Raw genomic sequence first — 17,214 nt, forward strand, 5'->3', positions numbered from 1 at the left:
ACAATTTTTTTGACTGAGACATACATTAACATCAGTAACGAGCTAAAACGTTTTTTGCTATTTACTCCCACATAAGTTTAGCTTTAATTTAATGTAGATTACATTAACGGAGATGTAGTCTACTTTATTTTCAGTTTACAGTGGTTATAGAGATTAACGTTTGCTATAATGTGTTGTTTTTGCCTTTTTTGACGTTGTGGTTTTTTAGATATTTAATAATTTTCATCTGCAGACATGTAACGTTATGTTTTTCTTTATGTTTATTAATTCTTGACTGTTTTTTAAATTTATCTATCCTTATCTATTATATAAAAAAATCAATACAATGATATGATAGAATGATGGAACAGCGTCATTAAAAATAAATTTCATCCACTTGTCCCTTGTAGTTTGGTCAGTTTGGGGTAAACAAAAAACATTAGAATGTGGATTATGACAGTCAACCACAGAGCAACTCACGTGTGCACTATGTTTCTGCATCTTTCTTGACTGAATATGATGGGGAGAGGGGCAGGGCGGGCCTCCTCTGCGGTGTCCATATATGGTATATCCGGCCCCGTCTTGACGTCAAGCCGGGGGAGAAATTGAAATCTCGTATTTGAGTGCGTGTGCACGTTGGCTAGTTTAAGAACCCTGGGGTAAACAAACGCTTCACTTTTGAATATCGGCATCCCGGCCAATGTATAATCGTTAGTCAATCATAACATACATTGATTCTCATGGAAAAGTGAAAATTGCACATTATGACTCCTTTAAAAGCTACTTAGATTGCATTTTTATAGTAAAATTAATAGACAGAAAATTTGCGCACACACAGTCACAAGTATTATTGACTGAAACATTTTATTGCAGAAAATGGTGTTATTCAGGATTAAGGCATACGTCTTTCCTCATTTTCTTCATAATTTATCACCCTGTTTCAAGAACACTGCATTGACAGTACAGAAGAGCTTTTCTACTCGACCTTGTTCAAAAAAGCAGGAAGCTATGAAAGGAAACTATTCCTTTGTTTTTTCACAGGTTTCACTAAACCCTTATGACATGTAATAATTTCACAACCAAATATCATTTTTTATTATTTCCTTTGAGTGTTTTATGCTTTAATCCACATCTGTATCTGTCACAGCTTTAGCCTCTTTATTATTTGATTGGCTTGAAAAGTCCTAGTAATAAACAGCATTGTCATCACAGAAACTTTCAAGCCTGCTTAAAGTTTCAAGTCGCTGGACATCTCAGGTTATGAAGGTGATGTGAAAGGTGAAGAGCATGTATATGGAACAAGTGACTTATCAGGGCTGATGCAAATCAGAGTCTGGCTAAGAATTGCCATAAAATTCAAATTTGGAAGTATCCTAATTACTTTTAGTACACTAGTACACATAAATAACCATGCAGATCTTTTCTGGGAAGCAAGCTGGGGGATAAATAGAAGGAATGAACAAATACTGAGAATGGAATGCTTTACACGTCAGTTGTGAACAGTTTTTTCCTTTTTTTAAATAAAAATAATTTTGTAGTAAACAAAAAAAAAGATGTTAATGTACAAATATTATCGTCATATTAAAAGAAAAAAATCTGTATTCATACAGATGACTACACAAACATAACAAAAACTTAATGCAAAAGACATGGTTAAGCCACTGGAATCTGGTCATATCCAAAATATTACCTTAACTGCATATAAATAGCAAGAATAGGAAATGTCAAGTGCATGGAGTGTCACTAAGCCACAGTAATAATAATGTTTTTCTTCAGTTTTGTTTTCTTCAGTAATATAAATGTGTGTTGATAAGCTGCACTCATTTGAAATTAGCATAGTCAGAGTAGATGTCAACAAAATCTTGCACAACTCTGTAGCAGTAGTCATATTGTTCCTGAGAAGACAAATGAAAATACATTAGATCATAATTCACACAATGATCTGACAGTCAAAAACGATTCATTCTGTATTATTTTATTATAATACTATTTTCCATATTGTAATATAATAGTGAAGCAATCAGATCTAAAAAAGTCCATACTGTAATATATTAGTGAAGCCTTAGCCATGAGATCTATATGAATTTATGTATAGTGTTTTACATTCTTACCACAGTTTGGACCATATGTGGTCTCTGAGTGCGTAAACTCTTCACTGTCTGAAATACATCCAGTAACCCTTCGGCTTTGACCCGCTCTAAGATGTTACTGAGGGCAATGAAGGTTCCGGTCCGACCAGCACCAGCACTGATGTCATGAAGGAAAATACACACTTTTATGACTGGTTTTACAGGCTTACACACACACACACACACACACACACACACACACACACACACACACACACACACACACACACACACACACACACATATACACAGAGTCGTACATATTGTTCAAAAGCAAAAAATTTTGTATAAACTGTCTGTGTGTGTGTGTGGTCCTGGTAAACCCTACTGTATATTATGGGGACCAAATGTCTTCTCAAGGATAGTAATACCAACAATCGTTGACCTTGTGCGGACATTTTTTTTGGTCCCAATGAGTTAAATAGCTTATAAATCATACTTAATGATGTTGTTTTAAAAATGTAAAATGCATAAAGTTTTCTGTAAGGGTTGTTTCTACGCTTAGGGGATAAAATTTACAATTTTTACAGTATAAAAATAATTATGTCTATGGAAAGTCCTCATTAAACATGGAAACCTTACGTGTGTGTGTGTGTGTGTGTGTGTGTGTGTGTGTGTGTGTGTGTGTGTGTGTGTGTTAAGTGAGGGAGAGATAAAGGGTGTGTGTACCTGCAATGCACCACTATCGGGTTGTTTCCAGATTGCTGTTGTTGTTTTTGCACTGCAGCAATTATGTCAATCATTCCCCTTCCATCTGACGGGATTCCAATCTCTGGCCAACCATGGAAGTGGAACTGTCTGACTAGACGTTTCTGCTTCTCCTGCAAACAGCCCAATTCAGCCTCAGCATGGTCAACAAATTTAGCACAATAAAGGAAGCTCCTAATGTAAGTGAAGCGTATGATGGACCATAAAATGGTCAAATTCACTGCACGTTTAACTCACTGATGCATATGACAGCAACATGTCTCGAATGCTGAAAGTCTCACAAAGTGTGTCTCTCTTCAGCTCCAGTACATACTCTCCAAATGAAACGCTGCCCTCTGCTGGCCAGTAATGTACACACTTCTCCTGGAGAGAGAGTTGTTGGAAAGGAAGTGAATGCTTCAGGCATGAAAGAGTAACTGTTACTGCACCATTTATTAATGTCGATTCATATATAAATATAAAACAGTTCAAATATAAACCATTAAACTGTACCTGTTCTCTCTCTTTCAGCTCAGTCAGCATGACAAGAGAGTGGCACTTCCTTTCCCATACCATGCGCCAAAAGTCCTGCACAGTGTGAGCCAAAGGTGCCTGAGTTGCTATAAAGTAATCCTTTTGCCTATAACCCTGCAATGGTAAAGCATAGTGTTATGGGTACATTTGCCAATGTTTTTAATGATCTTTAAATATATTTATTAAAATGCATGCAAAACAAGAACTGAACAAATAGCCTGTATGTGTGCAAAATTACTATTATTTTAATAATAAAAAGTCAATCTACATAGCTTTTAATAGATGACACTAGTTTTGCAGTGCATGCCAGATTTACACACTACTCTGCATTTGATATTGGCAATGCATAATAGATTTGTAGTGCACACATCAAGTAATATTATATTATAATAATATATACTTACATCTATGAAAGATGCATTAATGTAGTCTGTGAATTCCTGCCCTCTTTTCATTGATAAAATTACCCTGTTGAAGTCATCTGGTAAAAAAAACACAGGATAATGATTACAAGAAAAGAAAGAAAGAAAGAAAGAAAGAAAGAAAGAAAGAAAGAAAGAAAGAAAGAAAGAAAGAAAGAAAGAAAGAAAGAAAGAAAGAAAGAAAGAAAGAAAGAAAGAAAGAAAGAAAGAAAGAAGCTAAAATGATAAATCTGTATATATTTTCTCACATGGGATGATCTGCAGTACTCTGTTCTTTCTCATGTTAGCAGGCAGATTTCCAGTTCTCATGTTCTCCTTCATTATGCGGACATTAGTCAGTTTCTGAGGAGATTCCGAATAAAAAGACATGTTAGAAAGAACACACTGTTCTTTCAAAGCGATTCACTTTTGTCAATGTTTATAAGATCTTTCTGTACTCTTGCTTAGCAAACCCTTGAACTGATGTGCTTCTTACTCTGAATTCTTCCTCCAGACCCACTCGGTCCATGTGTGTGTGTGTGTTGTGGAGTTTGTGAAGATGACCCTCCAATGAAGCGATGTCTAGCTCAGTGTCACCAAACAGGTAATGCTCCAAAAGTGCCTGGTAAATGAACGAATACTGCATCTGTGGGCGAGAGAGAGGAATATCAGTGGCCAATCACTGCTGAAATGATGAGTCAAACACAGCAGAAAGTCCTTTACATCTGTTTGAATGAGCTGACAGCGCTGCTTTCTTATTCTGGACACAAAGCCGAACACGTCCAACCTCCCTTCAGCGTGCATCATATCCATCATCGCGTCAATCACAGTGAACGTCCCAGTCCTGCCAACCCCAGCACTTCACAGAGAGAAAATGAGTCGTGAGATGTAAAGTAGGGCATGGAATGAGGGATAATGAGATAATGTAGTCAAAACTGCACAGTCTTTTCATTTGTATTAATATCTTGGGATAGATAATTATCTCAGTTCAATTAAATGTGGGATCAATTGCGTGAATATTGCAGGTTCTTGCTGTATAGTGTATTAGATCTACAGTTTGACGTTTCACTGCAAAAAGGGCCTTTTCACACTTGAGAAAGTCTGTTGTTCTGGCTGAGGTGTTAACAATCCCACATTAACAGCTGAGCCTCAAGACATCTGCGTTGCTGGTTGTTTCTACATACTTTGCATTTCAGAATGTTCAGGGTTTTAAATGTGTTTTGCCCAATAAATAGTACTGAAATCACTAGCATACTGAAATACACCCCAATAGAGTACAACAGTCGGGGTCCTGAAGTAAAAATTCCATTCATTTTCTCCATATGGAATTTATTTTATTGAATTATTGAATTTAAACCTTTAAAGGCAGACCTGCAGTGTTCTCTGAGGTTGTTAATTGATGGTGCATGCTTTTGTTAAAGCTATCAGTTTACATTATTGAAAAAAAAAATTACGAATTGTTTAACAGCAGAATTTCTGGATTCTGATTCTGGAATAAACCCTCCACCAATCAGAGAGTCCCATGAAGCACTGCAAAAGACGTAATTGAGATGGTCTGCCTAAATACAGGTCCTTCTAAAAAAATTAGCATATTGTTATAAAGTTCATTATTTTCCATAATGTAATGATAAAAATTAAACTTTCATATATTTTAGATTCATTGCACACCAACTGAAATATTTCAGGTCTTTTATTGTTTTAATACTGATGATTTTGGCATACAGCTCATGAAAACCCAAAATTCCTGTCTCAAAAAATTAGCATATCATGAAAAGGGTCTCTAAACGAGCTATTAACCTAATCATCTGAATCAACTAATTAACTCTAAACACCTGCAAAAGATTCCTGAGGCTTTTAAAAACTCCCAGCCTGTTTCATTACTCAAAACCGCAATCATGGGTAAGACTGCCGACCTGACTGCTGTCCAGAAGGCCATCATTGACACCCTCAAGCAAGAGGGTAAGACAGAAAGAAATTTCTGAACAAATAGGCTGTTCCCAAAGTGCTGTATCAAGGCACCTCAGTGGGAAGTCTGTGGGAAGGAAAAAGTGTGGCAAAAAACGCTGCACAACGAGAAGAGGTGACCGGACCCTGAGGAAGATTGTGGAGAAGGACCGATTCCAGACCTTGGGGGACCTGCGGAAGCAGTGGACTGAGTCTGGAGTAGAAACATCCAGAGCCACCGTGCACAGGCGTGTGCAGGAAATGGGCTACAGGTGCCGCATTCCCCAGGTCAAGCCACTTTTGATGTCATTCAATGTATGACATCATCAGCGATTAGAGAGCAGACGGCTCCGTATGTTTTTGATTTTTTTCCCCTCATTAAAGCCATTAAGTACACAGTCTTTTTCAATTTCCGATCGATTTTCAGAATCCGATTTTCAAATAATTTTTTGCTTCAAATCAAATTTTGTAATGTTCTGATTTACAATGTAGCTGGTTGATTATGTTCATGGCTTATAACGCTTTAAAAAATACTTTTTAGAATCCCTATAGCTGAAAAAAAATCAGAAACCAATGGTGCTGAAAATGTGGGGGAACTGTTGCACTCTATAGATCTGATTGATTGTAGTTTGTAATACATTTCTATACATTCCTTTTCTTAAGTCTGTATGCGCATATATTTTAAGAATAGCCCACAGTCTTACCTACAGTGCACTATGATTGGTCCAGCATGGGAAGGGTTGACACACTTGACTTTCTTGAGGAACTTTAGCATGCCAATAGGGGAGAGGGGTACACCAAAATCAGGCCAGCTGGTGAAGTGCAGCTGAGTGACCAACCTTGGAGGTCTGCAACCATCAGCAGCATGCTGCAAAATCACACCAACTTGCATTCAAATAACTTACAGATAGCACAGTCAAATAGCAAATAGTCAGTTGTGGCCTACTGATTCCACAAGAGTACTAGTACACACATTCTTTTGACATGCCATTTAGTAGCTCAGAATATTTTACATTCTGGGCTACTAAATGGCACGTCAAAAGAAATTGTGTACTAGTGTATGAGCATAGTATACAGAGCATTTGAATAATGATGCTGTAGTGTTTCTGAGGGAAATGGCCACTCACGTGCTGCACACAGAACTTCCTGATTGTGTAGTCCACCAACACTGTGACATCTTCCATTGCCACCCTCACACAGCCGTAGATCCAGCAGCCCTGCTCAGGCCAGTACTGATAGCATTTTTCCTGCATTTCACACATACATACAACCACAGATGTTTTGCAAAATATTGGGCAACAATGGGCGTGTTTTGAATTTCTTTGTTATATGGACCCTTTTTATATGAGTTTTTGAATAAGGCCATGATCTTCTGTGCTACTGTTTACTTGTTAAACTCTCATGAAGTCTGTCTGGTGTGACTTTGTGATATCTTCTCTTACCTCTTTTCTCTCTCTTGTGTTGGTCAACATGACTATAGTGGTAGATTTCTGCTCCCAAACCATTCTCCAGAAATCTCCCACTGTCTCTGGTTTTGGGCCTAAACATAAGATATTGAAATTCAAAAGGGAGCAAAGGTCAATAAAGGGGAGAGAGATAACATTAAATCGATAAAATTACCTGGTCATTTTTTGTAATTACAACTGGGAAGAGGGTGAAAAATTGCATACCTTGAGCTGCAATAAATTTGTTTTTTTCTCTGTAACCCTATGGGAAAGGTAAATTAATTAAACATGAGATTCAAACCCCAAAAAATATTTTAATATACTATAGGATATAAGGTTATATATAAGCATCATATCAATATTTTATATACTAAAATTAGATTACAGGTTCCAGTCATTGAAAACACTGAGAAAGTACTCACATCTATATAAGAGGCATTTATGTAATCTGAGCCCATATATCCATCTATATGTGAAAGTAGCACTCTTGAGTGGTCATCTGTGAAGGAAATATACAGATGTGTTTTATTAAACCCTTGGACAAACTTTCTCCATCCAAATCCTAACAGTTACTATTGCATTGTGTTACTTGACTCAAAACAAGCTCTTCCACAGTGTTTGGAAAATTTGCAAGTGTGTCTATGAAAGAGTGAGGGACACTTACAGGGCAGAATATTGGGATATCTGTTCTTTTCTCTGTTCTCATCTCTGCTTGCCTCTTCAAAGGTACCACAGCCAAAACCGCAAGGTAAAGACTGTAAAAGAGAAGCAGCGGAAGAAAGAAACAATACGTAAGTATAAGGAAACAATATCGAGTGGGTGTGCATCTGGAGAATGATAAAGTCTGTGTGTGTCTAAGATCTTACATTAAATTCCTCTCTGAACAGTTTGCCATCATCTGCCATGCGTAGGCGAAACTCTTCCTCCAGGGAGTCCAGTGGAATGGGAAAATAACGCTTTGATGGAGAGGGTGATCTGGGAAGGAGCACCACCGTTTGTTCTGACAGAGAGAGAGAAGAAGAAAAATATACAGGGTGGAAGAGAGACATTTTCTTACTGTTACTGTTTTATATCTCTCAAAGCAGACGCCAAGTTCTAAAAATGGTGTTCTAAAAATATAGGCTTGATTTTGACCTAAATTGGCAACAAAAAAATCAGACAGATCAAAACTTACCTTGATCTTCCAAAAAGCCATTTGGCATCTTCTTGTCAACCGAAGCGACAAGATCCTTCCTTTGCTCTCTAAACCTGAGACATTTTGAAGTAAGACATTTACAGACAGATTTTTGTTTTACAAAAAAATTGTAAAAATGGCTGAAAGTTCACAATACACACCAAAATCTAAAGTTCTTTCTCATGGCAGATTGTTTGGTTCTCTGATTCCTCAGAGCAGCTGAGAGAGAATGACTTGCTGACACACCATCACAACTGCTTTCACATTTCACTACACATGCAGCTGCTGCTGGAGCAACTCGGCAGGGTCATAAACACACACACACACTTAAAAGTGAAATGTTTTGTTTTTCTACTTGTCTCCCCCGACTGAAAAGATAGCGTCGAGTCAACTATAATAAAGCCATTTGCAGGCTGATTCCCTTAAGTGTACACATTGTGGCTGTATGGTTCTATCTTTCAAAACATTTTTCTGTTTGTTTAATCTCAACCAATGATGTGAGTTTGGGGCGGGGCTATCTGTTGGGCCAACCAATGGCAGACAGGGGGAAAACTGTGAAAACTGGTGATTATTTTTGCAATTCCGTTTGAAGGGCCAGAAATATACACTTCACTTTTAACAAATAGCGTGAGTAATATAAAATAATATTACATATTTTAATGTTACATTTACTTCTTTATTCATCATATATATAACAAAATATTCAAGATTGAGGGTATTCAAGTATTTGCCCTATATTTGCAAATATGTTTGCAATGTTGGATACAAATCATGTTAATATACAGTAGTCAACATTTAAAGTGGATCAAAACCTTTCATCAAAGTTATACATGAATTTTGAACAATACCCGTTCTCGTCTTAGGACAACTTTGATGCACTTTTTTGATCCACTTCAAATGTTGACTACTGTATTATATAGTATACTACCATTCAAAAGTGTGGGGCTGGTAAGATTTTTTTATGTTCTTATGCTCACCTAGGCTGTATTTATTTGATAAAAAATATAGTAAAAACGGTAATTTTGTGAAATATTTCAATTTACAAGAACTGTTTTCGATTTTTATGTATTTTAAAATGTAATTTATTGTTGTGGTGGCAAAGCTGAATTTCTTCAGTCTCATGATCCTTCAGAAATCATTCTAATATGCTGATTTGCTGTTTAAGAAACATTTCTTAATATTATCAATGTTGAAAACAGTTGTGCTGCTGAATATTTTGTGCATTTTTCCAGAATTCTTTAATGATTAGAAAGTTCAAAGGAATATCATGTATTTGAAATATTTTGTAACATTATAAATGTCTTTTACTGTAACTTTTACATGTTAAAAGTCCTGTCCTTAAAAGTATTCATTTCCTACAAAAAATAATCTTACTGACCCCAAACTTTTGAACAGTAGTGTATACTATAGGATAGGTTTGAAAGTATGCAGTGTAGAGAAGACCTAGAGGAAGTGAATCTTTAAGAGTTATGATTAATATTACATTTAAATATCATTGAGTGGTAAGGGTAAATAGAGTTCTAGCTTGGACAAATGAGCACTTTTCATGTAGAGAGAACAGGTGTGCCTACAAACAAGTATTTGTACTAGCTGGCGTGAGAGGTTTAATGAAGGACTGGAAGTATAGTAGCAGGAAGTTATGCTATTAGCAACACTGTAGACCAGACTAGAAAAGACTAGAGCTGGGTACAGTAGGGGTCAAGTAAAGAGCTGTTCACTCATATACATTTCATTGTATCTCTGCACATACTGTATAATGTGTTTTTTTTTTTGGGGGGGGGTTCCAAAAAATATGTTTTGGGGGAATGTGTATTTTCTTGCCTCAAAATGTAGGCGATGAGGAGAAGAAAGATGACGAGAAGGAGAGAGGTGACGAGGCCCGAGGCTAAGACATGTGGGCCCTGAGGCGCTGGAGATTCTGAACAGAGAAAAAGAAAGACAACTGAGTGAGGTAAGGTTTTCCACAGGCTTTTAAGACAATATCTGCAGACTTGTTTTAAGAAGGAAAAGGATTTATACTGGATAAAATGTGTCAAAAAATTGCTGAAAACATTTTCATATTTTAAATGTGAAGCATTCCAATTCTATGTGTACAAATGTGGGGCTTTTGGCTGTTTATAAATCATTTTGAGTAAAAACATCTGGATATGATATACCTGTTGTCAGGTTTCCATGAGAGGAACTGTTTGAAATGAGAGCTGCTGAAACTAGAAACAGGACCATCATGGCTACACATAAAGAGAGAAAACAACAAACAATTAAAAATATTTGTGAGTGTCCAGTAATAAATTAAAAAACTGACAATTGACTTCAGTTGAAAAGGCATATTTTTCACTAAGATTACAAAATGACATTTGAAAATGTACATTTCAGAACAATTCTGCAGAACTGACATAAAATCTCAAACCGCAAAAGCTTCACAAGAGATTCAATTAACCTATATTAAAACCATCAATCTTCTTCTCATGCATTCAGTGAGAATCTTCCCTCTACATGAGCAAATCTAAAATTAATTTCAATTAATGGTCCAGTGAGTAACGGCCTCTAGGGATACGGCACCATCTACCGCATACATCCAGCAGCAACTGAAACTCTGAAAGTAGGACAAGTCTTTTTACCCCAGATATTATCTTTTATATCTAAAAAAGGTGTTGTGTAGAAATGCATCTCACAAATGTGCATTTCTATAATGTGATGTGTGTATATAGTGGGGTTCAAAAGACAACATTTAAAATATGATTTGTAAAAATGTAAATCATAATATGCATGCAGAAATATGTGGTGTTTGGTTAAAGTTTTTTTTCTTTCATTTTTAAGAGGGTGGGAATAAGAGAACTCTGCATTTATAGATGTCCAACCTGTGAGAAATCCCCCCAGACAGCAAATCTGTCACATAACCTGTATGCCTTATCCCCTGTGACATTTTCAGAGAGATGTCAGATATTAATCCTTTCAAAAGCTTTTCACTAGAAAATCTACCTGCCTCCAAACGTCTATGAACTCAGTCTAGAGATCAGAAAAGAAAAGATGAAGGATTAATGCAGCCTTACACAAAAGTGTACTCACAAATGTGAAATATGTCTCACACCAAGAAGCCAACGTCTCAGTCCATCGCTTTCAAGAGAGAAGACATTAATTATTATGATACTTTTCCAGAAGGTCTCCAGGAGTCATGATATCCGTGAAGGCACTCCTGTCCTTCAATAATGTATGAGTGCAGGTTTTTTCATTGTCCTTTCTGGATGGACTATCCTTAGATAGTCACTGCCTGCAAAGAACAAGGGATAAGGATACATTAGGAGAGGGAATTGTCTTTGTTTTTTAAACCTCATAAAATGTGTAGGACATGTAGAGGCAGAGGGAGTTGTAGATGGAGGGAGAGAGACACAAAAAGAACTTTAAATCTGTCCTCTAGCATTGTGCCAGTTGATTTGTCAGCCCGAGACTCCGTTAAGAAGATCTGCTTCTACTAAAAAGCATGATTTTGTAGTCAAGAATGGCAAACCTTATCCATTTACCTTATAGATTATCATTCCTATAGTCGACTACTGTTTTCAACCAGTGATGCTGTAATGCAGCATTTATCTTCAGTCTCTGCAGCAGCTGTAAATAACCATTTCATACATATTCATACCACAGTAACATCAAGGATGAGAATGGGCCCACCCATAAGAATTTTAGCAACAACACTGGTCATAATATACTGTGTAAAACTGGGTCAGTCACTGTTGGTCATCTCAGCACCCTGACCGGATCACATAAAAGCTAATCAAATCGGGAACATTGTCAATCAAAACCAAGTGATGGTTACTAAGGCTGTAACTGCACTAAGAGACCTTATTTTTACATGTACCATTATTGTGACTCATGACAGTAGCCATTTATTACATGCGTATGTTAAATTAAGGGTAATTTAGTATATATCTGGTTACAGTCATTACTTTATCTTATCCATTCATTACACTTTCACTCATTTATGGATGGCCATACATTTTAATTTCACAAAAGCATATGTAGTCACATGGTATATTTGATGAGAAGGTGAATAAATTGTACTAAATAGAATATAAGCATACCATCAAACCTTCATTCAAGACATGTAACCATATTTTGTTTATTTTTTCCCCTCTAAGAGCTGATTGTGGATTACACTGCTCAGTCAATACAGAGGCTTCCACACAACCGAGGTCGTCTGGAAGCTGTTGTTAATGTATGAGTCAATGACAAATTCTCATGAAAAAATCATGCTAAAAGAGTCAAATGAGTCACCAGAAAGGCGAAACAACCTACTGACACACTACAAGGAACAAGCAGCAACTCAAGCAGTAAAACCTGATCTGACTGTCAATACAAGCTGTGACCTTGAGAAGTGCACGTTGCTGCACTATGCAGATCTTTCATATGGAAATTGAATGCATATTCTTGGTGCAATTGTTTTAATAAAGATAAATATGAGAGAGCACCACTGACGAATAAAGAAGTAGCTGTAACATTAAAACATTAAAAATATTACCTAGCCTCTGTGATTTGTTTTACATAGTTTTATTTCAGAGTCAGACACACATTTCCCCAGTAATTTACAGAGGTAAACAGAACACACTTTCTTTCTCTAAGAGATACAATAAGATCCTCATCATCCACTAAACACAGAACCTTTGAATACATAACAGGAAGAGATTTTAGCTTTCAAATCCAATAGGCTTCCTGTGTTAATGGGGGTCTTAGCCAGGATGTTGCCTCCCTTTAACTAATTGTTGCTCATGGTCCATTAAGACTTTCTGCTTTTCAAGACATTCTGAAATAACATCATACTAAATACTAATAGCATCATATTCGAATAGTGTTTACAATTTTTCCCCCACTGTCAATTCCAAGATTGTAAGCAACCAGAATATTATAAAGGCTAATGTTTTGTGTATTTTAGGTACGGAGAAGAGTGTCTTAGTATTTGTCATTGAGTCATAGCCAATACTGTCTTAAGTAGCCTGTGTTTGGCACTTCAGATTTAATAACATGAGATTTTGGCTAAATGACAGAAAAAAACTGAGTGCCCACATAGCCACAGTAAACTTTATAATATGAAAACTTAATGCGATGCACTTCCTGCCTCAGATGCGGCTGTTCTAATGACGGACAAAACACGTATGTCCAAAATTATCCGGGATTCGCTGGTAAAAAAAAACCTTCATAACTCCATTTGAGCTTGACTTATATAGTTATTTCATTTTAATTTCCTGAAAAGTAGCATTCTTTAACATACCAGGTTCCTGCCCGACAGCGACGATAGGTGAAGTTTAATTTTGCCACTAGTGCATGCACGTACCCCAAAAATCAATGTGTTCATTTTTATTTATGACATTAATTGATCAATTCTCTAGCAGAAACTATATAGATTTTCAGTGGAATGAGATAATTGTAGGTCCAAATAACCATGTACTCGGGAAGCAGATGGATGGAGGTGGTAGCCATAGCAGCGTAGAGAGATGCTGACCAGCACACAGAAGGCTGACTCCGCACTATGACTGACCTCTATGGCAGAATGTGACTGACAGTGTTTATTTTCAATTTTAAGAGAGATGCAGAACAAATGCAAATGCCCATGCATAGTAAAAAGCCTCTTTCACATGCAATGAGAGCTTCTACTTATATTAATTCATGTGCATTGCATTACCAGCTTATGACTTAAGTTATAGTCTATAAATTATCTATCTAAAATTCACTTAACCTTCACAGATGTGGTTCACCCCATCAGTAACAGACAACTCCTAAACCGACATAGACTGAAAATCCATAATCTTGGCTGAATCTCTAGAAGCAAAATGATTTGTAACAATTTCATATTACTCCCATCCCGATCCCATGCAATCGAATGTCCTATAATTAGATTAAATCGATGAGAGACCTGAAACATAATAACTTCAGTGGAAAAGGTCAAAGGCATTTGTTTCTTGTGAAATATCTATCTACTACCTGAGTTTACATTATGGAACCATAACAGACAATAATCAGACTCCAGTAAGTCTTTTAAATCTGCCATTTCATATATTTTGACCTTTTGGCCTTGGCTACTGCGAGGGTGTTAAACTCGAAGTGTTTACCAACATCTTAAGCTTTCAGATTAGAGTGCTGTGCATAAGTAATTATGAAATTAATCTTCATTTAGCGCATGTTGCATTAATCCTGCCAGCCGTGCTCTCCCTTTATTAGAAACAAGGTCACATCACAACGTATGTTATACATATTACTTAACTTTCAAGAAAATGTATCTGTAAATAAATATGCTCATTTTATTACATTTTTTATTTTATTTATCTATAGACATTTATTTATAGTGATAAAATGATTCATTACACAGTATGATTTCTATAGAATGATTATAACAACAAAATATAACAACAAAAAGGGGGGTAAAAGCTAGAAAATATTTAGATGGAAGAGAAATACATAAAGTTTTGTGACAAAAGATGTTTGTAAAAAAATGTATCAATAAATAATCCATACTTTGGAAAACTATTATTATAGTGGTGGATGTGAGGTTTCCAGGTTTGTTTTGATGGGTAAAAAAAAGTGAGGAGAAAAGCTTGCTATATCGTTTGTTGTTGATATCAAAGGCTGTTAAAACTACTGGAATTGAAGAGATAGCTATTTGTACATATGCCTATTCATTCTATGTCATGTTAATAATATTGCATGGTAGGCTATTTGCTATTTTTATTTGACCTTACCCTTAATAATTACTTCTGATAGTGTTTCCTAATGGATTCTGGTTGATTGAGTCATATATTTGTGACTTGAATAAAACATGTTACCACATCTAAACATCTTTTACAATGGTTCTAGCTTCTGGATCAAGAATGAAGATGAGTATGCCAATACCAATAGCATCACTTGTCAGGATCACTCTCTCCAACAGCCTCAGGGCAAAATCTATCGGCCTCTTTTTCCAAACATCACATCCACAGGCTCATGACAATTGCCTTACGCAACTTTTTATGTTCCGTAATATATGCATAAAGGAATAACCCAAATAGAAGTGACGAAAAGGTCAGTCAACTGTTTTCATCCATATGATATTAGTGTAAACACAGGATGCTGATCCAATAATGCAATAACACTAGACAGAGCGCTGATATTCTCCCTCCCTGTTTAACCCTTAAAAGGGCAGGAACATAAAATTAATTGAATTGAAAATTAAACATAGAATTAGTTTACTGATATTTTCCAGCCCTTTATGACTCCAATGTTTTGTTTCTTCAAAATGTTTTTATTTTCATTTCATTTTTTTTAATTTTAACTCTTCTTTTAATTTTATGAAAATAACATTTAGTAAATATATCAACATTCTGCCATGTTACTTTTTATATCAAGATGTTTTTTCTGGCATATTTTAGTCTCCTGATCCAAGAATTTGCAGGGACCCCCTTTTCAACACTGTATCCTTACAACAAAAAAAACATTTAAGGGTAAATCTCTGTCTGAGTACGAGCTGCCTACAACATTTTGAGCATCATAGGCGTGTGCAACATTTTTGGGCATCATAGGTTGCGGTACAGGAGAGCTGAAAAAAATATTGCTGCATGCAAAATGCTGTCTAGATCGGCAGCTTAGGCTATAGGTTTGAGACACAACCCACTGACCCCTGTTCCTTAAATCTGAAATGACTAAATCTGCGGTAGCCTAATTGCCTGCAGTAAACACGCAAAACGTGTTTATAAAACCTCGTGTTTACACGTTATGCGAGTAAACGACAAAATGGGCGATGCTGAGAGAATTAATTATTATGAACTCATCAGCATCACGGACGTGATCGAGGCCGTTTTAAAACATGTTACCTTTTACCGTAGATACTAATTCATGCTTTACCGTCGAGCGAAGTAAAGCTACACAAACGATAAATGACTTGAACCCATCTATTTTGCAAAGTAATAACTGCAATATTACCAGTGTGATGTCCAGCTCCATGTAAAGTCTCGGTAAAATCCAGTGCTCAGTGTTGATGGTTATAAGGATGCTGAGCAGAATGTCCGTCTGTGGTCCCTCCTCTACGAGCACCGGTGCCGTGTGTGATGATGATGATGATGATGATGATGCGCCGCCGCCGGTGCGTCACTCTCATTTATGGTGAAAAAAAAAAACACCCAGTCACATACAGTAGGCTTAGGCTACATCATGTAGACTAAAATGGCAAATAATTTTGATGCTCGTCAGACAGCTAAATATCTGGTTTAAAAAGGCTAATAATAAAATAAATGTATGTCAGATTTGTAAAAATGTTGTTTCTAAGAACTAAAATATAGCCTATGTATAAATTAGGAAAAAATCTCTTTGAGCAGAAACAACTGACTTTAAAAAATATTCATTTTACAATCCTTCGCATCACATTTTACTTTCTTTCCGAAGGATGCATAACTCAAGCCATGTACAAGATTATCCTGAAAGAAAACATGCTTCATTCTGCTCTGACAATGTCTGATGTTTTTTTTCCTGCAGGACCAATCCACACAGCCAGGCCAATTAAGCTGTGGATGGAGGACCACCAGATCAAGACCCTGTCATGGCCATCACAATCTCCAGACCTGAACCCCACTGAAAACCTCTGGAATGTAAGCAAGAGGGTCACCAGCCATTAAATAAAGCCAAGCTGCTTGAATTTTTTCGGCAGGAGTGGCAGGAAGTCGCCCAACAGCGAGCATGCCAAGACGCATGAAAGCTGTGATTGGAAATGAGGGTTGTAAAATTGAAAATAATCAAAGATATTTTGCTTTACTGCTTCAACCCCCTACCACAAGGCCAAGGGCCATTGGAATTCCTAAAGACAAAAAGGTGTTGATAGTGATCGAGACCTGTAGGCCAAGATGTGTGAACATCAGGGGTCTAATTAACACCTTTAAGTACGGTGGGGGAAGTTGTAATTATCTGAT

At 36.6% G+C, this 17,214-nt stretch overlaps 1 protein-coding gene across 1 annotated transcript; it reads right to left on the reverse strand.

Moving 5' to 3' along the window:
- Positions 1-1,054: 1,054 nt before the first annotated feature.
- Positions 1,055-16,353, reverse strand: ptpreb (protein tyrosine phosphatase receptor type Eb). Its single transcript, XM_056234071.1, has 21 exons — positions 16,235-16,353; positions 11,360-11,561; positions 10,450-10,521; positions 10,115-10,211; positions 8,294-8,367; positions 7,986-8,119; positions 7,784-7,874; positions 7,542-7,618; positions 7,345-7,381; positions 7,117-7,214; positions 6,802-6,921; positions 6,379-6,542; positions 4,454-4,589; positions 4,227-4,376; positions 4,000-4,093; positions 3,734-3,810; positions 3,309-3,443; positions 3,054-3,179; positions 2,778-2,929; positions 2,091-2,226; positions 1,055-1,874 (listed from the first exon to the last, which is right to left on the reverse strand). Exons 3-21 carry the CDS (start codon positions 10,517-10,519, stop codon positions 1,800-1,802), a joined length of 2,043 nt encoding a protein of 680 aa, XP_056090046.1. The 5' UTR covers positions 10,520-10,521; positions 11,360-11,561; positions 16,235-16,353; the 3' UTR covers positions 1,055-1,799.
- Positions 16,354-17,214: the final 861 nt, after the last annotated feature.

Source organism: Rhinichthys klamathensis, unplaced genomic scaffold (assembly GCF_029890125.1).
Source record: "Rhinichthys klamathensis goyatoka isolate OS25496 unplaced genomic scaffold, OSU_Roscu_1.1 h1tg000387l_1, whole genome shotgun sequence".
Taxonomy (NCBI): domain Eukaryota; kingdom Metazoa; phylum Chordata; class Actinopteri; order Cypriniformes; family Leuciscidae; genus Rhinichthys; species Rhinichthys klamathensis.